Below are 25,908 nucleotides of genomic sequence, written 5' to 3'. Positions count from 1 at the left end.
CAAGTGCTACAGCACTCAGCAGCAAATGCAGTAGAAGGCAAGAGAGATTTTGTCACTGACAGAGAAATTCCCAGGTAGGCAGAACTACCAATCAGTTGTGTTAAACAAGATCACTGGAGTTACCACAAGTCAGTGGCTGCTGGATGAAATACCATCCACAAAATTATTTTCCATTCCTCTGAATGACCAGGGCATGTGTAGAGAAATGGGTGGTAATGTGCAGTGAAGAAAGATGAGTGGAAATAGCAAACCCACAGGCAGTGACAAATGTAACAAATTCATGACCTGGTACAATTTTAATAATAAAATTCTAACCCCCAGTAAGAAAGCCAGTGTTGAATTTCTAAATAGGTACATTATACTCATTTATGTTATTGCTATCAGTTCCTATATAAGAGCTGTTACTCAGCTTATCTTTTTGATGACATTGTACAGCTATATGCAGAAAGTCAGAAGAGAAGATACTGGTACTGAGAGCAATCAGTTTCTAATTCCCTTTGTTTCCTAAAACAAAGAGAATTAATATTCAAAAGCAGAGAACATATTAAAAGAGCCTTTTAACCAGTCATTCAAGGGGCCATTTTCTCTAGGAGATCACAGAATCTTTAGTAGGATTTTGAGATTAGAAATGGAAAATGGGGAGGATTAGCTGTCAGTGATGGGTGGCGGGATTCAGATTAATAAGGATATAATTCTTTGAGGAGGGCAAAGCATATCTCCTTTTAGGTTGATCAACACATTGTGCTAAAGAACCAAACCAGCTGTCCTGGACTTCCTTTAAGGAAAAGTGAGCAAGATTCCTTGCAAAACTGCTCTTCCATGACATGTCTTCTTTCTTGCTTTATCCCTTTAAGTGATAACAAGGTAGCATGGGAAATCACCTCCAAGGAAAAAGTGTAATATTTTCCACAGATGTAGATTTATAATAGTTTATGCTAGATCCTGCAGTACTGAATTTTATTGGCTTCATACCAGAGTTTGATATGGAGATCAAGAGCTATCTCCTTAAAACAGGCAACAAACAGTTGAGATTGCAGCAGTAAAAATGGATAGATATCAAAATCCCTATCAGAAATTCAGACCTGACCTTTGTCAGGGAAATGCTGGTTTGCCGAATGGAAATGCAGAATATGTCCCCAGAGGAAAGCCAAAGTACATGGTTAAAAATAATATGTAAGGAAAAAATTCTATAAACCATTAAATGTCAAAAGGAAAAGAATGCTGAAGAAGGCAGCACGTCAGTGATATAAAAGCTGTTTGGCAGTCGAGGGGATATCCACCATATGAGTAACATAGAAAAACTGCAATCCACTCAGTCACTTCACAGAGATGTGACAAAGCATGTGAAGACACAGCTTGCTGCAGTCAAAATGTGAACTGTCCTCAAGCAACAGGAGAAATCTGTTCACAAGTTTCAGTTTAAAAACTGTGAATTAAAGCAAATGTCCAGCACACAGCTGGATAAATACATCATGGAATGGGTGAGCAGCTGGTCCATGGGTTGGGCACTAAGGGTTAGAGTGAATGGGGTGACATCAGACTGGTGACCTGTCACTGGTGGGGTTCCACAGGGCTCCTTCACCAGCCCTGTCCTCTTCAACATCTTCATAAATGACTTGGAGGCAGGGCTGGAAGGGATACCAAGCAAGTCTGCAGATGATACAAAACTGGAAGGAGCTGTTGGCTCCCTCAAAGGCAGGAAGGCCCTGCAGAGAGACCTTCACAAATCAGAGGGCTGGGCAATCACCAACCACATGAAGTTCAACAAGGGAAAGTGCTGGATTCTGCACCTGGGAGGGAGCAACCCTGGATGTACAGACAGACTGGGGAATGAGATGCTGGAAAGCAGCACCATGGAAAGGGACCTGGGGGTCCTGGTCAATGGCAAGTTGGATACAAATCTGCAGTGCCCTGGCAGCCAGGAGGGCCAACCCTGTCCTGGAGGGCATCAGGCACAGCATCTCCAGCTGGGCAAGGGAGGGGATTGTCCCGCTCTGCTCTGCACTGGGGCGGCCTCACCTCAAGTGCTGGGGGCAGTTTTGGGTGCAACAATGTTAGAAAGACATTAAACTGTTAGAGAGTGTCCAAAGGAGGGCAACAAAGATGGTGAGGGGCCTTGAGGGGAAGCCGTGTGAGGAGCAGCTGAGGGCACTTGGTCTGTTCAGCCTGGAGAAAAGGAGACTGAGGGGAGACCTCACTGCAGTTACAACTTCCTCATGAGGGGAAGAGGAGGGACAGACACTGATCTCTTCTCTGTGGTGACCAGTGACAGGACCTGAGGGAATGGCCTGAAGTTGTGTCAGGGGAGGTTTAGGTTGGATATTAGAAAAAGTTTCTTCACCCAGAGGGTGTTTTGGCACTGGAACAGGTTCCCAGGGAAGTGATCACAGCCCCAAACCTGACAGAGTTCAAGAAGTGTTTGGTGCTCTCAGTCACATGGTGTGTCTCTTGGGGATGGTGCTGTGCAGGGCCAAGAATTGGACTAAATGATCCTTGTGGGTCCCTTCCAACTCAGCTTGTTCTGTGATTTTGTGATTCTGTGAAATAAGTATTGAAAAAACAGGCAAAAACAAACAACAAAAACATCTGTAAGAATCCAGACTAGACATTCATGTGATATAAAAATCCACTTAGAGTTTAAAGTGAAGGTGATGGTAAATACACAGACACACACTGGAAGGAAGTTCAGTTCTGAGGACCGTGAGTTGTGGATGAGTTACAAAGGTGAATTAGCAAAATAAGTACTGGCCATTTTAGACTTTTGGGCTTCCATGAAGTACCTAAGGAAAGGGTGTCGTACGTCATGGACAGGATAATAACTTTGGCATCACATCTGAACCAGACAGGAATTGGCTGATTGTACCATATGAAGATATGATCTCAGGAAATGTATGGCTCACAAAGATATATGTATGTTTTCTTTTTCCAAGGGACCAAAATTCCATAAGCGTAGGAAAAAGGTAATAGGAAAAACTGCAAAACAGTCAGCAAATGGCATGATATGTGAAACACAAGACTTGGTATACTGGCTCTCAAAATCTAGTTATTTGACTGGAAAAGGGGGACCAAGTCAACTTTTTCGGGGAACTTAAGGAACTGAATAAAAATATTGTGATCAAATACTTGTCCAAATAGCAGAAATATTTGGTGAGGTGATATTTTTGAGAAACTAAATGCATGAACAGGATTTTGGCTGATTGGGTGCAGTGCTAACAAGACCAGTTTGTCAAAAGTTACGAAATGTCAGAAGACACTTTCTTAAAGTTGTTTTCTGAAAATGTTTGGTACTGGTAACATTTCAGTATATATCAACCGAGATGCACTTAGGTCTCACAGTGGTTAAAACATGCACAGATGAACACCTAGGGAAGCTCTCTTAATGAGCTTTGAGAACTGAGAAATAGCAAGAAGTAATTTTAAAAAGAACACTGCAGATATCATTTGCAGAGTGTCCAGCATTTAACAACTCCAAAGATGCTAAGAGCAAAGAATAAAAGAATGGATATTCCATCCTACTCTGCAGTACAGCATGACAGATGTTATCAGTTAATTCACATGCACGTGATCAGCCATAACAATTAGCCTAAACCCCTTTCATCAATACAAAATCAATATGGATGCCAGGGCATAAAGGGATTCAGAGTTCTGATGCCTGTTCTACACTTGTTTTGGACAGAAAAAAGATACAAAATTCTTCACAGACATTTCAAAAGGAAAATTTTGGATCTGTGTTGCTACAGAGACATGTGCTTGAACGTCTGCCTTTAACGTGACATCAGAAATGTGACTACAGCAGAAAAAAATGCGTGAAGAAATCACAAAGGAAATGCAAAGGCCTGGGTACAGCTGTACAGACCTTCTTTGTTTGCAATACAAGGACAATTTTAAAACCAAAATTAGACCATTTACTGCTGATATCTCACTAAAGAGAAAGAAAATCTGAATAAGCACAGAGAAGGGTAAAAAATTTTTGAAAAGTAGAAAATTATTCTGTAATGTGAGTTTTATGCTATAATCTCCTTTAAGAAATTCTCTTATATGTGTAGTTGCACCTGACACATAAACAAATGGTATGACATAAAGCAGTGAGTGCAAATGGCTGGAAAATTTAAAGGTGATGCAGTATCTGGGAAAGAGCAGGATAGACGTGGAGAAGTCAGTGTTTCCCATTGCCCTTTTCTCAGTTTGAAAGAGAGTGTTCAGTGATCACCAGGGTGTCCCTAGAAGAACCATGTCCACCAGAAGGAGTTTGGGGATCTGTTTGCCCACATGTACAAACTGCCTACATGGCAATCACAATAACCATGATGGCCGGTGCAGCCCTGTGGCACTCATTCCTCTGGCACCAGCAGGTCCTCAGCAGTTGGCCCATGATGGTGATGTGAAGTGAGTCAGCTGATCTGGGCAGGCAGAGGATGCTGAGGAAGGTTAGCACAGTTTCAGTGGCAGGAATCGTGCATTGTGTCTGATATGGTAAATACTTGTCTTTATTCTATAAGAGATTATGCAAACCATAAATAAATGGCATCTATGTAATTCTGCTGCTGGGTTTTACTACCTGATTCAAAACTACTTTTACTTGAAATAAAAATTCACTGCTTTTTTCTGTTGCAAAGGAATAAAGAAGAAGCATGACTGTTGGGTGCCATGTCAGGTATAAACGTGAAAAGCTAAAAGGGAGTTGGATAGCATAAGTCATATATATAACATGGACTAAGCATATAACTGGGATTTTAATAGTCTATCAATAGATTTGTAGCTGTGTATTTGAGTAAAAGGCACTAAACTGATTTCTCAATAATCCTCTATTAATGTAAAATCTATGTGGAAATTCTTAATCATTATATGGAAAATCAAGTGCACTAAAAGTATCACATCCATTATAAAAGTGATAAATGATAAAAAGGTGCACAAATTTCACTTCATGTGCATTGTATATTGCACTGGGAGCTGAAGTGAAGTCTCTGGTTGTGATTTATATGACACTAATAGGTTCTATTCTGGGTTATGTTTTTGGATTTATGGTTGTCCCTCCCTCAGTTAAACTGCAGTAGGATAGTATTAAAACATTAGTTTCTTAAGTGTATGTATGCACATGTAGATATGCTTGTTAACTGTTTATATCAAAGATCTCCCTTTTTAGTGCTGAACCAGGAATAACACAAATGTGTTCAAATTTACTATTATTTTAAACCACGTATTCTTACCTGCTTGTTCTAATCTGGAAAAGGGGCAGTATAACAGAATTGTCTGTAGTCCTACACCAGCTTCTGCATCATAACTATTTAAAGCTCAGACCTTTGTCAAGTTTCATTGAGACAGACTAGTACTGTGCTTTCCCTCCGTCCCAATGGCATATCTTTAAAGTGTACAGCCCAACTTTAGAGCTTAGTACCTGGAATCAGTAGAGAGGTTTTTTTTGGCTTAGGAGATGGATGTTGTTGATAAGCTGAGGTCTTCTGTTCTTGCTTTAATTGAATGATAAAACAATCTCATCCTCTTTCACGATGAGTAATAAAGCATTGCTATTTGGACAGTATCAAGTATTCATGTGTCACCATAAAGATATTTTAGCAGCTGGTGACAAACCAGTCGGCCATAAATTAAAGTATGAGAACATGTTTATTCTCCCTCCTTTCAAAATTATTTGGAAACGCTGGACTTCTCTGATTTGGAAACACTGGACTTGCCTGTTTATGAGACTTTAGGGAAGAGGGGATATATCCCGAGCAGTATCAGATGACATTGCCTCTCATGTTCTGCTGTGTTAGTGTAGTGAGGCTTGCTGGTTTACACCAAATGAGGATCTGCAGTGCAGCTACACTGCAGAGATGTTGTCTTCAGAAGCGAAACACTCATGGCCCTACTAAAGCTTATTTCAGAGGATTCATTTGGTCTGTTCTTGTCCATTTCTCAGACTTCTGACAGTGTCACTTGTAAATACAGTTCTCCTATGAGCTCAAGGCAGGAAGCTCCTCACATCGGTCTGCATCTTTGTTGGGCTACTTCATTAGCCTTTAGAATAATTAAAATCCCAATTTCCATACAAGAAATATAATTAAAATAACAGCAGAGACATTGTCTTGTGGGTGGATTTCTTATATCCAAGCCTCAGCTCATTTACACATTGCAAAATAACCAGAAGCATCCTAGACCAGCACAGAGTGCTCAGCTTTGGTCATTTTCTTATTGCAAAAATGGATCTAATTCCCTGAAGTTACAGTCTACAGTGAAGGCACCTGATTCATCAACAGCAAATTATTTTCAGTTTTAATATGTAGTTATGCTAAAGAGTAAGAATGCTATTATATAAACTTTTTTTTGCTATTAAAATGTTATGCTTAGGGAAATCCTTATCATTAAAAACTGCCTGAAAAGCATATTAACATAAACAGTTTCAACAAATCATGTATCCTAATAGGATAGGAAGAAAAAAAACGGGGGAAAAGTGCTTATCATATCTGGATTGTACAAAGTATCCTTGATTTCCTTAATCATCAACCCTGTTGATTAGCGTCCTCCAGGACCTTTTATAAACAGAAACCTTGCTCTGGATGACCTCTTATTTTCTTTTCCTGCCATTTGTGTGACCCTCGTTGTTCCAGTGGTGTAACAACGCAGGCACACACAGATGTAAAGAACTTCAGGAATACACTGCTAGCCAAAAGCAACTGAACCTTGTAAGCCCAGGTGTGTCAGCCTTGCTTCTCTTGCATGTGCATGGCTCCCCATAACAACTGGAGCTGCATACGCAGAAACGTTTCAGAAGGAAAAGCTCCTCAGTTTGGATGAACTGTGCTTTGAGAAGGAAGAAAAACTTTCCACTGTCTGAAACACCAAGGAATCTGCTAACGTGGTTACTGGGAGATGCTAACTGTGAGCTTGAATAGCCAAAAAAGTGTCAGATTGTGGTAATTCAGGTGTAAGGCCAAATGCAGTTGTGATTGGAAAAGGATAACAAGATAGGGAAAAAGCAAGAAATGGCAAAGGCCAATGCACCTCTGCTTTACCTAGGAAGGGAAGGGTTAGGTTTCCAGTAAATCTTAACTTGCTCATCAGTTCAAGTACAGCCTTGCTTAAGTTTGAAGAGGGCCAGATTTATAAACAGTGCAAGATTTTCCCATTCTGATATGTTGTTTCTCATATCTCTTAAGTAATTCAAAATAATGAGGTTCCATTATATTATATGTAGGACAGAGATATTTGGAATGCATCATTTCTTCAGCAAGACTACAAAGCACGAAGTCTAATGATTTATTCCATCACACGCCTTTCCAATTATGTTCTGATCTTCTGTTTCAATTGCTAAGGAACTAAAGTAATTTCAAAGCCTAGATTTAAGTTTGCAATAAGCCTTCCAAATGAAATATAAAATAATAAAAATCCTGATCTTGTCTGGGATGCATCCTTCCAATTTCTGCTCATGGAAGACCAAGAACCTTGTAACTTTACAGCTGCCATAGGAAAAAATAATGTCATTCCCCAGCCTGTATCAACCTTGACAGAGATTTGCCTTTACATTTTGACTGAGTGCCCTGACTACTAAAACATTACTTTTTGCACAGTAGTGTGGAAATCTTTGTCACTCTCTTGTTTTGACCTGAACAAGTCCAAAAAAAACAAAGCTCTCATGTGTACTACTATGAAGAGTTCCATTTCAATCCATTTCATTTTTTTGGAAAATCTTTTCCCTTTAGACATTATTATATTTTATTTTAATTCCCTTCAAAATCATATTTTCTTTGAGGAAGTAAGAGTCAGTAGGATATAAGGATCAGTCTGAAACATCACTATTTCAGTAAATGCAAAAATAAGTGTGAAACCCCATCTACATTTTCTTCAATGTATTTTCTTTTATTAAAGGTTACACTGTACTTTAAAATCTCCAGAAACTTGCTATGGGTGGAAGAAAATCACATACAGCATTTTTAAAAGCAGCAGTTCTTTTAGCATCCCAGTGCACAGAGACATATTTACTGCATTTGAGCTCAATATAACTACAGTTGTTATATTGTTTAAGTAGTAGAAAAAATTGTTTAAGTAGTAGAAACCTTCGTTAATTTTGAGGTGATATAACCATGCATAAATTTGTAATGGCTCTAGAAATGGTAACTCTTTTTCTCAAGGAATGAACAGGTATTTCACATTTTTTCCTCAAGAAAAATCTTATACTCTTACCCTACCCACCAAAAAAAATTTGAGAAAATATCCTTTTGCTCTTTTTCTCTCCCAAAATAGATGTATCTCCAAGAAGTTTCTCTTCTCAGTATATGTGTTTGTGTGTGAGAGACAAATATGATTTCTGTCTCTACCACACAAGGGCACAATGTGATACACAGACTCTCAGACACATGCTTTCAGCACATAATAACTTTTTTCATCCTTGTCTCACTGAGCAAGCATAGCACCCAGTAATGGCTAACAATAGTACAGGTAATAAATACAAAACTGCATAGCACTGATAGGAACCAGAAGAGTAAACTTTCAAAAAAAATTACCTCTTTCCAACTCCTACCAGCAGTTTTGTGATACTATTTTAACTGACTTGAAGCTGTGGATTAGTCCTTCCAGAATCGTTAAGTACTTTCTGTCCTTGCCAGTTCCCCATCAGAGGCCCTGCCGGGGTCTAGAGTACAGGAGAGGACACACTCCTGTGTGTGTGGAGCAGCTTCAGCAAGATGCCTGGGACAATTTCACTGTGCTTACAAAGCGGATCGCCCATCTGTACTCACCGTATGTTTTCCAGGGAAACAACAAACTTTAGTCAAGTAAAATGTGATTAAATTTTAACAAGAAAAATATTTTATTGCAAGCAAAGAATTTTTCATGCTTCTGAGACCTCCTTTCCTTCAGTATCTTTTACCCTGTCCCAAAGAAGAAACTTCCTTAGGAGAATCAGATGTCGGGTGGCCTGGATGCCTGCCATCAACCCTCATAAATTCAGAGGCATCCTCTAAAAATGTGTAAACCAGATTTGACAATTCATGATTTAACTACCACTGTAAAAGTGGTAGTTAAATAACTAAAGTACTTATTCTTCCTTTTTTTCCAGTTGGCTTCTTGTCCATTTTATTCTTGGCCTACACAGAATTTCCTACAAGGAAATGTACCACAGAGTAGCCAACTCTTAGGAATTATTGTTACTATATGTGGAACTTTTTCAGTTTTGTACATAATCCTTTCTGAAGTTGTGCAATAACACTGCCCATGGAATTAAGTTGAAGTTTCTTGTAGTGGAATAAAAAGAAAACCTTAAACAATCACACTCATTTTTCCATGTGTTCTTTTCTAATAAAAAATGTGGCATTTCTTCAGCCATGTTTTAGTAGAGGGATCTTATTCTGTTTTTGTGACTAAGGCATTCAGTATGGGATTTATAAAACCAAAAATAAAGACACTGAAGAAAGCTCTAAAAGTGCTTTCAGTGTAATGTAGTTACAGAAGGTGACATGTTTAGGAAGGAATACTATGTTTTCAAATTGTTCTATGACAGCAAAAGCAATTAAGTCCACAATGTTTCAGTGTACTGCCACTAACTGTAATTTACTAAAGCACCATTACATGGCACAACCTTAATAATGTCATTTGTTCAGGTAAATTATTGCCTGAGTTGACACATGATATTTACAGCCTTATTGGCTTGTAGAGTTGTAGGGTCTCACAGTCTAAAAACATGCAAAAATATTTATTGGGGAAAAGTCAATATTAGATCAACCCTACCCTTGCAAATATTCCTCTATTTAATTCATTTGCAGTGCTTTTTCACCAGTACCACACTAGTCCTCATCCTGCAGGAATAACAAATTAATTGGCTGACAAGAAACAACTTACTTCTGGACAAAGAAATACATTGGGCTGCCAAATAAAACACAACTTCCATCCTTTCCTTCTTGATGGGATGTTTAAGAAACTCCATCAAGTACTTTTCTCCTTTTGTGAGCATACAAATTGTTATTTTATCATTTCATAACTTTGTGATGGTATTCCAGAAAAGTATCTAAGTTTATAATTCCATACACTGTGTATGCACTATATCACTGCATATTATCAAGCTGCAGATTTCCTTAGGGTATGGAGCTGAATTGTGCTCCAAGCTCTATTACTGCAACTCTGTTGACCTCACTGTTGTAAAGAAAACTTTCTTGGAATAAAAATTGCATAAATACAGGTTGATACTATTAAAATAGACAGTCTTAAAGAAGGTTCCAATGTGAAAGAAAAGCAGGCCAAACAAGCAAGGCAAAATTTCTAAATGCTTTCATTCACAGGTTGTCCAGGGAAAGTTATGCCTAGGGTGGGTATTCATTCATTGCCTTACAAGCAGTTACATACCCATTGTATGTAATTACACTTGCATGTACCTTAACCTACTGATGGGAACAAATTGATTTCCCAAACTCAAAATCTCAGTTACTTCACCTGTATATTGCAACAATGAGAATATATCTCCCAAAACTTTTAGCTTTTAAACTAAGAACTAATTTTATGGATGTGGATATGGAACATTTTTCTATAGCTGTATAAATTACCTGTGCTCTGATGCTCAATATTCAAAGTCTTAGAGTACTTTGCTCTGATATTTTTGTGCATTATTCAGTTCTTCGGTGTTTCATATTCAGTAGCCAATCTTAGCTGATACTTGATGCTATTCAGGTTAGGCTTAGGCCATTCACTGTGAAGCTCTAAGGACTGTGTGCTGCTTGCAGATGTGTAACCACCCTGGGGAGCAGGATCCTAAGTTTGGCTTGGGATATTCAGATGCTCAAGGTGGATTGCTAGACACAAACAGTAGTGACAAGTTTCCTGATGTTCAAGTGTTGGTTATCTGTAACAGGCATTTTTCTTATTTGCCATTTCTAGGAATTTGTCATGATCGTTGTCTTTGGTTTGGAATTTATTATTCGTATCTGGTCTGCTGGATGCTGTTGTCGATACCGAGGATGGCAAGGAAGACTGCGCTTTGCAAGGAAGCCATTCTGTGTAATAGGTGAGTGTCCCAGATCTAGTTATTTTAAGATAAACACCTTCACCCACCTGTTTTGTTTCTGAATGAAAACTATTGGAATCAGACTCTGTTTACATCAACCAGCTTTAAGTCCAGAATAGCTGTGTGCCAACATTCATCTGCCCAGGGTTTCTTTAGATATAAATCATTATATCCCTAAAAACCAGTCAGTCCACATTTCTTATGTTCTCCAAAAGACATTTTCCTATGAATCTCATACAGCTGGCCTATATATTGGACAAATGAGGGGTTGAGAGCTGATCTTACTGAAGACGAGAGGAGTTGCATGCTTTTAATGGATACACTATGTGTCTTGTACATACATACATAGATGTCATGTACATATGTGTATATATCATGTTCTCCTTATTTAACCTCTGTGATCAGACACTGCAAGGAGTTTGAAAACCTCCCTAGAGACATCTTCTGACAACATTGGTGCTTCCTGTTTTGCTGTTCTCTGCATGACAGTCCACATATCAGCTCTGCAGTGACACTAGCATAAGATACAGCATCTTCTTCATTATTTCTTCTACATCTATTTCAAGAGACTATTCCACCCCTTCTTTGCTCTAGAATTTTTCTGTGAGAATGGTGAATAGACTCGTGACCAGTCAAAACCCTATTTTGAAAAGGGATCTGCAGGAAAACAGTTTCCCAATAAAGGCAGAAGTCAAAGATGAAATTCATCTGATAACTCACAGGAGGTGTGGTATAGATTTCCACATTTTCTGTAAAACTACCCATAGCTACCCTCCTACTGTTGGTGAAATAGTTCAGGCAGGTCTTCTGGCACAGATCACCCTGTAGGGGGATGGGTTACTTCCCTTGATTATGGTATTTCCTCCTTTCTCTAAAATTCACCTGCTCTTCTTGTTTCATCTATGTTTATGTAAGCAGTTTCTGGCCCTAAAAGCATCTTTTCTATCCCCCTAGGAATCCTACCACTTGTGAGTGGAATTAATTAGTAGACAACAGTCTATTGCTTAGTTACTTACATACAATGTCTTCCTCTGCTGGTTCACTGGGTGGAAAGGAAACTTTGTTCTGTAGCTTCTAGAAAGTAAACCAATAGCTTGAATTTCTTGCCATTGACTGTTCTGCATGTCTCTTCTTATATTGATCGTCTTTGGTCCATTTCTGGACTTTAGCATCCCAGAAGGGAGTTTCTGATGTTCAGCATCTCTCCAGATTTGATCTTTTGAGAAAAAACCAAATCATCTTGCAGCTCTTGCTACTTAAATTAATTATTTGCCTCACACCTTGGCTTTGCAGTCACGGCAAAGCATGAGGAAGCAGCAAAGGTCAAAAGGCTGTGTTAGCCAGAGCACAATCAGTAGATTATTATCTCCCTTTATCATCGCTCATTAGACCACATCCAAGATACTGCACCCCATTTTCCCCCTCCAACACCATACCTGAAAGACCTTAATAAACTGGAGTGAGTTCAGTGAAGCCATCAAGTTGATCAGTGCTGTTGCCCTGTGAGGAGAGGCTGACAGACTTGGGTGTGTTCAGTCTGGAGAAAGGATGGCTTCAGGGGGAACTCAATGAAATCAGTGCTAAAGCCTCCTTGAGTGCATGTGACCAGTTTGGGCCTATTACTGTTAATTATTTTCTAAGTCATCCATTCAATTATTATTTCCGTTTATTGTTACAGTGGAACAATAATACTTTAGAAGACTTAGTCTGTTTACTATTAATTAAATTTGCTATATATCTCCAGCAGATCTTTTCCCTGATTATTTTTTTGTGATTAAACACAAATCACATAGGGCAATGGCCTAAGGGCTAGAAATAACAAATTTGAGGATTGCCTCAAGGGTCACGTTTAGACAGCCTTTATTTTTTCCATTAATGACCTAATAACCCGAGAAGTTTTATTCAGGGCCAAAGCTCTGTGCTTATGTTAGTGTGCCTACAATGTCACTGCTCTGACAAATTAGTTCATCAAGCATTGCTGTGTGCTATCAGGTTAGTAATTACATCTATCAAATTATTTGACAGTTTTGTACCCTTGTTTATTTCTGTGAAAATGGGAATAACAGTGTAGTATTAAACCTCGCTTTGTATTTTGTCCCATATTACCTGACATCCCTCATTTCCTCTGATTGTATATGAGCTGGTTTACATAATATAAAGGGCATAGTAACACATCCTTATAGGCATGTAAGGTACTTAAATATGTACATACCCCTGCAAATCCTAAATGTCACAGGTATATCACTCCGAAGCTTGGCTGTTAGCACTGCATAACAGTGTTGCTGTGTTGTGTTGCTCAGAAGAGCAGCAATCCAAGCAATCCATATTCTAACTGCTCCCTGGAGCCTCTGGAGACCAGGGATGCTGACAACCAGGAAGAACTTGATACCTGTGCCTTAGCTCCCTGAACATCCCCAAAATAAAAGAGAGCATGTCTAACTGGGAAGATATAAGGCATCCACTCCCTGTCAAGCCATTTGGGGACACTGAAATAAATGAAGAGTCCATTGTCCTTCCTCTGGCAATGGGCTCCCAGATGGTGGTATGTGACCTGACAAAATTAAACTTCTGGCCACTCTCCTATGTGTATCAGAGGATTTACCACCACAGTGAAATCTCAGTCTGTGAGGGCAGCCTCCACTTGGGACACTGTAAAAATAGTTAGGAATAATAAATAAAATGCTCTGGATCAAAAGAGTAAGATGCTGCTGGTCTCACCTTCATGTCTGAAGTCTGCTGAGCTGTCCAAGAAACTTCTTCTTCTCCAATGACTCTGGAAGAGACTTAGGGACTCCTATGTGAGAAGGCCCAACAAGAGCAAGTGAATTTTAGACATAAAATCATAGAATATTCTGAGATGACCCACAGGGATCATCAAAGTTCAACTCCTGGCCCTGCACAGGAGCACCCCTGAGAGTCACACCATGTGCCTGAGAGCATTGTCCAGACACTTCTTGAACTCTGTCAGGCTTGGGGCTGTGACCACTTCCATGGAGAGCCTGTTCCAGTGCCAAAACACCCTCTGGGTGAAGAACTTTTTCTGATATCCAACCTAAACCTCCCCTGACACAACTTCAGGCCATTCTCTCAGTCCTGTCACAGGTTATCACAGAGAAGAGATCAGTGCCTGTCCCTCCTCTTCCCCTCATGAGGAAGTTGTAACTGCAGTGAGGTCTCCCCTCGGTCTCCTCCGGGCTGAACAGACCAAGTGCCCTCAGCTGCTCCTCACATGGCTTCCCCTCAAGGCCCTTCACCATCTTTGTTGCCCTCCTTTGGACACTCTCTAACAGTTTAATGTCTTTCTTACATTGTTGCACCCAAAAACTGCCCCCAGCACTCGAGGTGAGGCCACCCCAGTGCAGAGCAGAGCGGGACAATCCCCTCCCTTGCCCAGCTGGCGATGCTGTGCCTGATGCCCCCCAGGACAGGGCTGGCCCTCCTGGCTGCCAGAGCACACTCCTGACTCTAGTGCCTAAACTTTATTCAATTTAAAGTTGGGGTGGAAACTCCTATTTCAGAATTTTTTCACTTTAAATTTGAGCCTACTTCTAGTAATATTAGGTTTCTCCAGGGTAACTAGACTTCCTGGTGGTCCAGCCAAGTGAAAGATTTCATATATTTCAGTTAGTCCGTTAGCAGTTTCACCACAGCTGCTTCTATTTTACCTCTAGTCAAGCTACAGCATGATGGAAATGTCAAAAGTTCAAATTCTGTTGAGCCTGCAGAATGAGCAAATTCCCAACAGGAAGCTTAAGTCCATTATCTGTAATCAGGCCCTTGAACTTCATGGCTGGTAAACCTTGTTTCAGAGCATTAAATGATAGCAGCGACTGTTGCTTATTACTGGATCTATTTTTCATTAATTAGAGTTGTAATGAACCATCATGTGGCACTTTTGTCAAACCTTTATAAACAAATCCATATCTAGTGTGTTACAAGATCTTCTGAACATTTAATTTGAATTGCTTCAATATATTTGTGCAATGGCACGTTGTGTGTCTGTCACCTTGGTATTTAGACACATTATATAGTTTAAATACAGACAGATAATAAATCTGCTGCTTGTGATAAACAATATAAACAGCCCCTTTCCAGTGTAATTTGAACTCTAAATAACCCAGAGATGGTCTGTAATTAAGTATATCCTTGACCAAGAAGACATATCTCACATCGCATCTCATTATAAAACCCAGAAAAAAAAAGTTACAGCAAATTTCATGTTTGGGGATCTCCTGCCAGCTGAACTTGAACTCATCTCAGAAACACCCTGCCCACTTCACTCCAGAAAATACTCTGATAGTAGTAGCAGTAGCAGTAGCAGTAGCAGTAGCAGTAGCAGTAGCAGTAGGCTTCAAAAAAAAAAAACCAAAACCCAAAAATTTCAGCAGCCATAATTCTGTGTGATGAACAGAGGTGCTCTTTAGTCTAGATTGGTCCCAAAAAATGTAGATTTTTAAAATTAGTATTTAGTGGCATATCTTCATGTTTTACAGTTCTGGCAATGATGTTTTTAGAAATTTGTAGGAAAAATGTCTGCTTAATATAATCTATGGGCATTATCCTTTCATATTTACTTTTGCTGACTACTACCCTTGCTGCTGAGTAAGGTAACATTTGCTGGGATTAAAGACTTCAGGCTCTGCTCTCCTCTTTCTAGAAGCTGTGTGTCTGCTGTTCAAGAGAAATCTAGTTTGGTACAACGCAGTTCACATTGAAGTTTCTTTCTGGTATGAGCTAGAGAATTCAGCAGCCTGTGTTTGTTCATGCCATGGTTTTTTGATCTTACTCTAGAGTCACTATTGTGTTTGTGACGTAGAGTAGAGGAGCTACTACCATGAATTGGGCAGCCTGGGATATGAGGAATAAAGAGACAAGTTTGTGATACAAAGGCTGTTAAAAGACAGTGACATTTTATTTAAAAGAATTTATTTGTAATAATAGAATTCCTGCATTAGAAGGCTATAAAAGATATTTTCTTAAGCATGAGGTAGTTATCCATTTTGAACAAGACTAATATAACTCAGTACCTCCACTAAAATGTTTAGTAACTGCTAATTCAGCTCCCTTTTTTTAGGAAAGTGTCCTAAAGTCAAATATCACAGTCAAATTATTTAGAAATTATTTAGAAATAATGAGGCTCCCTGTCCATCCTCACCCAGGTTCTGTATATGATTTAGGAAGTCTTTCAAATTATTATTTATCTCTCATATTTGAATCTCAGAAAATACATTGTAGTATAATGATAAGGATAATGAAGATAATAATGATAATTATAATAGATATTAAATGCTATGTATAATAAATTATTATGTAATATGAAAGTGTATCATAGAACTTCCAGTGCTGTTTATGAGCTGTGACTTGGAAATGTATGGTAAGGAGGGAAGCAACTGACACACCAAGCAGCAGTCAACATTTTCTGGTTATAGTATTCATATGTTCAGTTTTGCTCACATTTTTTAGGGACTGGCTTTAAACTTGTTGCTGCTAGAGATACCCAGAATATGAAGGTGCTTAGCAAAATACTTTTCTTTTAATAGTCTGCCTTTATTTGTTTTGATATTCATATCCTGCCATACTATGCTGAATTCTCATCATATTCATGGACAACATAGTTTCTCAGATACCATAAATATGTGTAAGTTTGCCAATTCAAAATTAAGTAGTTATTTATATAAACACTGGTGTGGAAGTTAGAGGTAGACAGGATTTTGCCAAATCTACTTATCTGCCTACTTCAGTGTATGGAGTCTCAAAAGTAGTAAAATGGTTTATTTTTCAAATTTTATCATTCTTATCGTCTAACAAAAAATTATATTTTTTGATGATGTGAACAATATGTCAGAGTGTAATTGATATGCAATAAAATTCTCAGCTTTCTTGGCTTCTTGCCAGATATTGTGCTGCAGATTGGCTGCTTTGGTGCATGATATTCTTTGTAACTCCCATTTCAGATCATTGTCAGCTCTTTCCTGTAGCTTCTCTTTGAGAAGAATTGTTGCTTTGTACAAGTTCTGCTTTTGGAACAGTGAATTATTCTCTCCAGGCAGAAATCTAGATACATTAGGAACATTTTCATATTAGTCCAAAATAATCCTATTAGACTAGGAGTTCATTATTTGGGCTTTTGCAACTGCCCATTACTTAAAGTCATTACATGAAAGCCATTGGCATTCAGGACTGTGATACCCCTGGCTTGCTGCACTGCTTTACTTCAAAAGCCACTTTCAGTGTGTCATCTATTTTACTAACATGTTCATAATTACTCAGGCGGTCTTTGTCAGCATGTTACCATAAATTTCAATGCTAATGCCTTGGTGTAAGACATTAGACAACTTGTCAATTTGACTGTTTGAGCCATGTTTAACTACTCACACGTGTTAGTCAATCAAATCCTGCTTTCTCTGATGGTGTCCCAGCCTCACCCCTGTCAGCCCGAATGAAAACACTTGAAGAGGTATAAGTGGAGTTATTGCATTGGCATATACTGCAGGAATCTCTCCAGACTTATTCAAAAGCAACTATGGGAAACATATTGAGAAATGATGGAAAGGAAAGGAAAGGAAAGGAAAGGAAAGGAAAGGAAAGGAAAGGAAAGGAAAGGAAAGGAAAGGAAAGGAAAGGAAAGGAAAGGAAAGGAAAGGAAAGGAAAGGAAAGGAAAGGAAAGGAAAGGAAAGGCAAAAGTGAAAAAGAAAGGAAAAGAGAAAGGAAAGAATATTTCAGTTGGAAGTGAGCTACAGTGATCATCTAGTCCAATTACCTGACCAGTTTGAGGCTGACCAAAAGTCTAAGCATGCTGTTAAGGACATTGTCCAAAAGCCTCTTAAACACTGACATTCAAGGGGCATTGACCACTTCTCTAGGAAGCCTGTTTCCATGTTTGAACACCTGCTCCATAAATAAATGCCTCCTAGTGTCCAGTCTCTATGCACCTCTAGATATTGTATTGTGGGAAACTACCTCATTCATTCAGGATTACCTGTATTAAGTACATTTTCACCAATTCTTTTGCACAGATAACAGTTCCTTTTTTATTCACCCTGCAGCATATGATCAGGCAACATGCTGCTATTTCATATTTCCATCTCTTTGCTTCTTTTAGTTTATAATTATCTTTCTTATAACTGCTGAATGTTGTGATTTTTTTGCTCTCTTTGCTGAAGATTAGTTTATTTCTCTTCAGGTCACCTCTGTATGAGGGAGGTCTCCGGGAGAGGGGTTGTTGGTGCAGTTGGCTAAGAACAGTAGTTTCATTTTGCTTGACTGTATTGTTGTTTAGAAACATAGACATTTTCAGTTGCTTTAGAGACAGTGTTTGTTTCTTCATATGCAGTTTTCTGGTATCTACTCAGCTTTAATTTTTTAACTGTCAATGCTGACAGTTTAAAACAGAAGCTTTGCCCACTGTTGCACTCAATATAATCAAATGGATTGCCAGGTGTCTTCATCCAGCCTTGCCACTAGCTTATTAGTGATCACAAAGCTTGAAGAAATGCAGCTTCCACAGATGTTTCCATTCTTCTGTGTCCCTTCAGAGAACTGCATATTGCCACCAGCACTGCTGAAGTGATTGATGGGCATAGTAGTCCGGTGGGAGTTGCAGGAAATCCCTATTTTTATGATCATGTCTCAAATGGCTACACTTCAACTGCTACATTAGGAAAACACTTGTGTACAAGAGAGAAAATACAGATTTTTTTAATTCCTCCTTTTTACGCCTGCTATGTTAAATACAGCAGTTAGTAAGGATTTGACAACATAACAATATTGTTACACTGTGTAACAGAGTTACAGTATTTATATCACAAGTTTAATAAGGCTAAGTAGAAATATTTGCATACTTCTAGATGGCAAGTTGGGCATGTTCTGCACATTTTAATTTCCTCCCATCCCTAGCACTTAAGCACCAGGCACCCATTTACCTGTTGTCTCCCATTAAAAAAAAAATTACATTTTTTATCTTTAAGCCTGTGCTGATAGCTCTCAAAATTGAGCTTTGTCCTTTGGTAATAGTTGATATTGCTGTTAATAACAGATCCAAGGAAGGTGACCATCAGATCCATTTTACATCAACCTACAAAAGCTCCTAAATCGTGTAAAGGAAGCCACTCACTTTCACCCTTGTGTAGTACTGGTGCCCCAATGCATATATGTGACCACCTGGGCAGCAGCCAAGGCAAAGGCAAAAGCTCTTTAATTCCTGGGGCTCCCCTTTGCCAGCCCAGTGACCCCCATGGTGGAGATTGTTTCATTTGTGATAAAAACGTCACAAGGTAGATTGGAGAAGTTGTCACACAGAATGACATAATCTACTGTATTTAAGATCTCATTTTGGGATTGCCCCTATTGGGTTTGTGAGAGTGATACCAGATTATGGGGTTTTTCCTTTCTGACAAGCACTGAACAGAGCTTCTATTTCTTTCTTCATGTCTCCCACATCAGGAAGTCTCAAGTGTGGCTGTGCAAGATGCCCCACATTAGTGTTCTCCAAATTATATAAACCTTCTTACTGGCACAGTGGTCCATCTTAGGCTACTCACACACAAATTGCAGGTGGGGTAGCAGCTGAGGGTAAAGAGTGACTGGAGATGTCTGGTTCTGTATGTAATCTGAATAAACTCTGTATTTACAGAAACAAAGGAGTCCCAAGAGGCACTCACTGATTATGCAGACATCCAAAATAGCTGTATAGGTTAGAAATGCAAATTCTGCTTTCAGGCAGCAGGAAGAGGTTTTTGCCTCTGAAGGGCGGCTCAGAAAACTGAATGTAGGAACTCTTTCAGCCGACACTGAGGGACTCATGTTGCTGCCTTCAACATCTGCATTTGATAACTCAGCTAGATACTGGATACCTTCTGTTTGCCCACCACTGTGTGAATTTGAGAGCAGATTTTCAATACTGTCTCTTCCCTCTCCACCTACAAACAGGCTTTGTCTCTCCTCAGAGACATGTTTTTCTCTCCCTGATCATTTCAGCATCTTTACTTGTCAGTTTCCACCCATCCATTTTCACCTACACACCATGGATTTTTCTGTTCCCACACTTTTTTGGCCTTTCCACTCCCATGCCACTGTATCACCTTCACTTTATCCACAATCTGGGAATGTGTCAGATGAACACTTCCAGACCCCCTGCCCACCTGCCTCTGCCAAAGGTTTTAGAGTATGATGAAAAGGCCATGAAAGTGCACACTCCTGCCTATAGATTCCTCCCGTTGTGGCTGCAAGGATCCAGCACAGACACAGCAGTGCTTCCCTGCAGGGCTGGATCACGTAGGAGTCCTGGTTGGTGTCTTTCCACTTGCTGACTAGTGCCAGAGAGCCCTAATGACGGTGTTAATACCTGTAGCCCAAAATAGCCAATCACACATTGAGTAATCAGTGGCTGACTCACACAAGAATTTGAATCACCTGAAAAATCTAATTCCAACAACTCAGAGGAAAACATCTAAACTTTTCTTTAATTTCCCCCAGTTATTCCTTTATACCTCAGAGCAATGAACTTTACAAGTCAATTACATCTTGTATTTTTTTAATCAAATTTAAATTGTCTTTTGATCTCACTTTTATAAGAAAGGGTAAATAGGAGGCATCCAACAGACCTTCTTATCTTCCACTAGTTTGCATACCTCTATCTGCCATCTCATATTTGTCTTCTGACTAACCACTCCTAAATTATTCAGCCCTTTCTCCATATACAAGTCCTGCCATGCTGTAGCTATTTTGTTTTTTTCTTGCTGATAACCTTGTAGTTTTCTTACAGCCTGATGTAATGAGCCTCTTTACTCATCAGGGGTGTATGTGTGTCTGGCTATCCATCCTGTTGCCTTTCTGTCCAGAAATTTTCAGCTGTTTTTCTCTCCACTGCAATAGCCTTTTTCACTAAGGTCTACTGTCATCCAGGAACATACAGACATAGTAAGTGACTAGCAAACCTTGTCTTCCAGTGCTTTCAAGGCACAAAACTATTTCTGGACAGAATAAGTGAAGATTTATGGAAAGAATCTGCATGTGTTACTCTCAGTTTTTTTCTTTAGCTGAACAAAAATTGGGTTGGTAAGTACTAGGTCAAAGATACAGTTTTAAATGCTTCTGTCAGCCTGTCTTAAAGCCAAATAAAACTGATACTGAATAAATACTGCTTTATTCCTTCTGGCAGGTACATATTAATTATGTTAAAGATCAATTATTGGAAAAGGCTAATAAAGTATAACTCCATGAAAGGCTTGCAATTGAACTTAATCTTAACTTGCAGGAGGCCCTTAGATTTTTAAGAGTTATTGAGCCAGCTGCTAATAACATAAAGATGTTTGCTGAGGATTTATTCAGTCCATAGAAAGATTGTGTACTCAACAGGGCCATGAACTATAATTGCGAACAGTACAACAACAGGTGAAATGTTCCCATTAATGTTGTTATTCTTATCTGGACTAAATAAAATATGGCAATCATAGCTACGGTTTAAAATTCAGTGCTTGTTGAGCTACTGTGGTTCTCAGGCCATAGAGAAATATTTTGGCTGTCTAAGCAGAAGGTAAAATGACATTATTTTAATGTTTTTGCTATCATGGTCTGACAATATGCTACTTTTACACAGGAACAGGGTACATATACTTTTAATACACTGACACAATAGTGAGTAGCACTGGTTGATCCATTACTGGGCATGGAATTAGGATTTTATTATAAAACTTTTTTAAATTACAAAAGAAAAATCTTACTCATTTTTATTAGTCCACAATTTAAAAAGGGAATATTTCGTTTTCCCATCTAAAAATTATCCAGTATTGCCTTATCCTTTTCCTTCTGTTTCAGAAATTTTTTTGAGTACCAAGTTAACTTTTGTTGTATTTGATTAGCTTTCCTAATAAGAGTCTTTGACTTCTTTCCAGTTCTCTTTTTGCTAGAAAAGATAGCTTTATGTTTCAGTGAGTTGTTTTTTCTAAGTGGACCCACTTCAATTATATAAAAATAACATTTATTCCAGAAAAAGGTTGTCTATATTTCCAGGAGGTTACTTTCATTTCACATTAAAATAGTTTGCTTATTCAGATGATTCCTATATATTGCAAATAAAAACTAGAAAGGGAAAGAAGGGTTCAAGGTGATTCATCAATTTGATTTCTTCCCTGGGGTATTGCTTAGCTGATAATAAGAAAAATCCAAGTTTCTATTCACAGATCAGTTTTAGTGGACTCCTTAAAATGGAAGGCAGTGACTAATGTAGCCATTTTCCACTGTTACAAACAAACAAAAAAAATTAAGTAGAGATGAGGTATTAACCTCTGGATTTTTTTTATTCCACTTCAGTGCCTAGACAGTATTACATATTTCTGTAGAACTTCTTTCTCTTGTATGTGCCACTACCATACATTACTATCTTCCTGTTTTTCAACAGCAATAAAAGTCAATTTTCACACTCATCTGTGTTTATCTCTGTGAATTATCTTGATACGCAAAACCAGCTCACTTTCCTACCTCTAAAAATACCATGTTGTTTTACGTCTTGCAAAAAGATTAAAAAAGGAAGCGAAATCACAACCTTGTTTTGCCTGTAATGACAATTAAGATGATTTCCATCCAGATGGTGTTACACATTTGAAAACACAAAGACCTTTTGGCTGGAGTGACAACGACATCTGCAAAAATCAAACAGCATCATCCATCCCAAGAATTTCCTGAAGATATCCTGCCAATTACTTTTACTAGTAGGTGACGATTAATCATAACCTGTCTGGCATCTGAGCAGAGATCTGATCCCTGCCCAGAAAGAAAAGTTATATTCAGACAGAGCTGAAAGCAAACTTTGCCAGGACCCAAGATCCTGAGCATCATTATTTTTAGAATGTGCCCAACTCAGATTATCTCATATTGCTTTGGCAGGGTTTTGTTGTTGATGGTGGTGTTCATGCTTTTTTTCTCTCTAAAATTGAGGCCTTGTAGATGTAAGTCTGCTCAGCTTCTTGTGGGAGGTACAGAACTCAACTTCCTGCCTCTCCCAAATTACGCTAGAGATGTTCAGGTGATATAGTTCAATGGGTGCTATTAAATTGTTTTTTGAAGGGGGGGTTATAGGCAGAAAATAATGCTTGAGAATATCATTTGAGGGTGGATTCAGGTGACCTCAGAAGGCTGCATGTCTCCAGAGTAGTCTCTAAAAAGCCAGCTTTCAGATTTTAGCTATCTTGCACATACTGACTTTTACTTTGCTGATAAAATAGTTCTGCTTCTTCCAATGAGATAATTTACAAAACATGATAACACATCATCTTTCTAAATATGGTAATATCATTCATCTCTCTGTTCAGAGATGTAATTCCAGGTAAAGATATTTAAAATTCTTTCTTTCTGGGATAAATACTGATGTAAGGTCACTGTAAGTTCAGCCCATATCTGACCAATTTTTTCTGGCACAATTACGTGAAATATCCCACTAATTTTATAGTAAGGGAACATTCACAGAGCAAAGGAACTACAACCTGGTAAAAACATAACATTTTCCCCTTTTCAATATAACTGTTGCAGCATATTCTATTCATGTTTTTTATTCTTTGCCCTCCTGAACTGGTGGAGGGAAGTGATTAATCCCTTTTTTCAAGATAAAAGCAGTTTTTTAGCCACTTACAATGAAATTACCTTTTCTGTCCCATGATCTTTCTCAACAAGTGCTCAAGGAATAGTCATACAATTATATCCCTCACTGAATACCCCTCTATTAGGGTATTCAGAGCCTTAAACTCTATGAAGGTCTTTTTCTTTTCTTCTTCTTGGTTTTTTTTAGCTAGCCCAAAAAGTATGAAGTACACCAATGCCCAATATGTTACTAGGCTGCTCAAAAAGGCTTCTGTTGCAATAGTCAAGTTTGTGTAAACAGACCTTTTCTTTTAGGAATCTAAAAAAAAAAAGAGCAACCTTATTTTCATGTACTGATGTATGTCTGAAGTCCAGTGTCTGTCATCAGGCTTTATCTTAAACTGCTTTAAATTGCCAATTTATATCAGTTTAGGAGAAATCCCATTGAACACATTTTTGTTATTATATTTCTATAGTGTGATGTGCTCACGTACAGTGGTCTGGAATGTGTGTTTTGTTAATTTTGTGTTGTAGTGTCTGATTAAAATTCAAAGTACATTTCTACATTGATTAGATGATACCCTTTGGTCCTGACCAGCCAGCTGTAGAGATTATTGTAGGCAAATTGAAGAGAGTTATGAGAATAGCAATAAGGACTGGAAGGACTGATATCCAAAGAGGTATCAGAAAAACTAAAATGCTGGTCATTCCTCCCTACCACCACTGACCCCTTAGTGACTCAGAATAGAAAGCTGTTAATTGTTTCTATGTAGTGGTTGTTGCAAATCTCAATTAAAATCTCTTTCAACTACTCAGGAAGTGAGAATAATTTCTCACAGTGCCACCACACGTGTGCATGACCTGTGTCATGGTAAGCAGATGGAGCTGATATCAAAGCTTGTTCATGCCCTTTGTGGAGCACAGTGTCTCTGTAACACCACAGAATCATAGTGCTGGGGTTTTTCTAAAAGTAACTTTGAAATTGAGGATAATGAACTGTCCTGAGAACTATTCAAAAATGACCACTACAAGCTGTGCCTTTTCTCTGGGTCATGGATAATAACTCTAGCTCAAAATTAGACCTTAGAAGGACAGCCTAGGGGTAGCTTAGATTTGGTCATACAATTGCCCAGTTAATTTCCTTTGTGAGTTAATACAGCTGCAGGGTAGATAAAACAACCTCTTGAGATTTTCTGCTTATTTCTGCAATTTTGGGGGCAGATATACCCTACTCATGTCCTAGTTTGTTGCCTCTCTGTACTGCTCTGTAACTGGAGCCATTGAAGTTTCCTACCTATTCTTAATAAGAATGTGTGAACTCTGAGCATTTTCTGTGAATTCATAGCAAACACTATTTTGATCTAGTGGTGATCCAAAAATGATTAAATGTTGTTCATTTTTCTATTCAGAAGAAAAAAATCTCAAGATTCATTTAACCTGTATTGTCTAAAAGTATCATTTCTATTTAGAAGGGAAAGATGTTTCAACATATTAGCATTAAATGCAGACAGCAGGCAAAGCTCCTATAAACACATTCTTCCTTTGAAGAATACACAAAAGAGAAAGATGATGCAGGTTTGTGTATTAGTTTGAGCATGTGCATGAACTTTGAGCAGATGAGAGATCATCATTGATTACATTTCCTAATAACCATAGAATCACAGAATAGTTTGGGTTGAAAGGAACAACATCTAGTTCCAGCCCCCTGCCATAAGCAGGGACACCTTCCACTGGATGAGGCTGCTCAAATATCCATGCAGCCTGGCCTAGAACACATCTGGAAATGGAGCATCCACTCCCAACCCTCTTTCAGTTTAAGGCCATTCCCCCTTGTTCTAGCTTTACATGCTCTTGCAAAAAGTCATCCTGTCATTCTTTCTGGAACTTTAGAGATTGTCCTGATGGCACATCAAGGTGTTGGGATGTATCACAATATCCAAGTATAGCTTTTGTGTTCCCCCTTTACTTATTATAACTGGGTTCATTCCCATGATACCTATGAATGCTGTAAAATCTCATAACATCCAAGAAGTTCATGCTAGGAAAGTTGCATTGGAGAAGTTGTTAAAAGTAAAACAATCCCTTGTGATGATTTATGATGCCTCCTTTTCTAGAACTGTTATGCTCTCAGTCACATTATTAATCTCCTAGTTGCCATTAGAAATGCTGATAGTTTAGGAATGTCATCCACACCTCCATCAATAACACAAGCAATCCAGAGTTTCTGACCAAACCAGAGTTTCTGCCTAGGGCAGCCCAACACACTGGCCTTCCTCTTTGAGGTGGGGAACTGGGACTAGCACATCTTGCATGAGTTATTTAAATTTCGGGTAGTTGCATTACTGGC

The 25,908-nt window shown here is 38.7% G+C and overlaps 1 protein-coding gene across 5 annotated transcripts in view; it reads left to right on the top strand.

Annotated features, from left to right (window-relative positions):
* The window catches only part of KCNQ5 (potassium voltage-gated channel subfamily Q member 5), a 278,035-nt gene that overhangs the window by 200,758 nt on the left and 51,369 nt on the right, over nt 1-25,908 (top strand). For all 5 annotated transcript variants that reach the window (XM_069008614.1, XM_069008612.1, XM_069008611.1 and 2 more), the window contains exon 3: nt 10,861-10,987. In XM_069008614.1, the coding sequence (XP_068864715.1) occupies nt 10,861-10,987 (127 nt within the window). The remainder of the gene's footprint in view (nt 1-10,860; nt 10,988-25,908) is intronic.

The sequence above is a fragment of the Aphelocoma coerulescens genome, chromosome 3 (genome assembly GCF_041296385.1).
Source record: "Aphelocoma coerulescens isolate FSJ_1873_10779 chromosome 3, UR_Acoe_1.0, whole genome shotgun sequence".
NCBI classification, from domain to species: Eukaryota; Metazoa; Chordata; class Aves; order Passeriformes; family Corvidae; genus Aphelocoma; species Aphelocoma coerulescens.
Note: the sequence above shows the minus strand (reverse complement) of the source record. Positions and strands in the feature narration are given on the sequence as shown.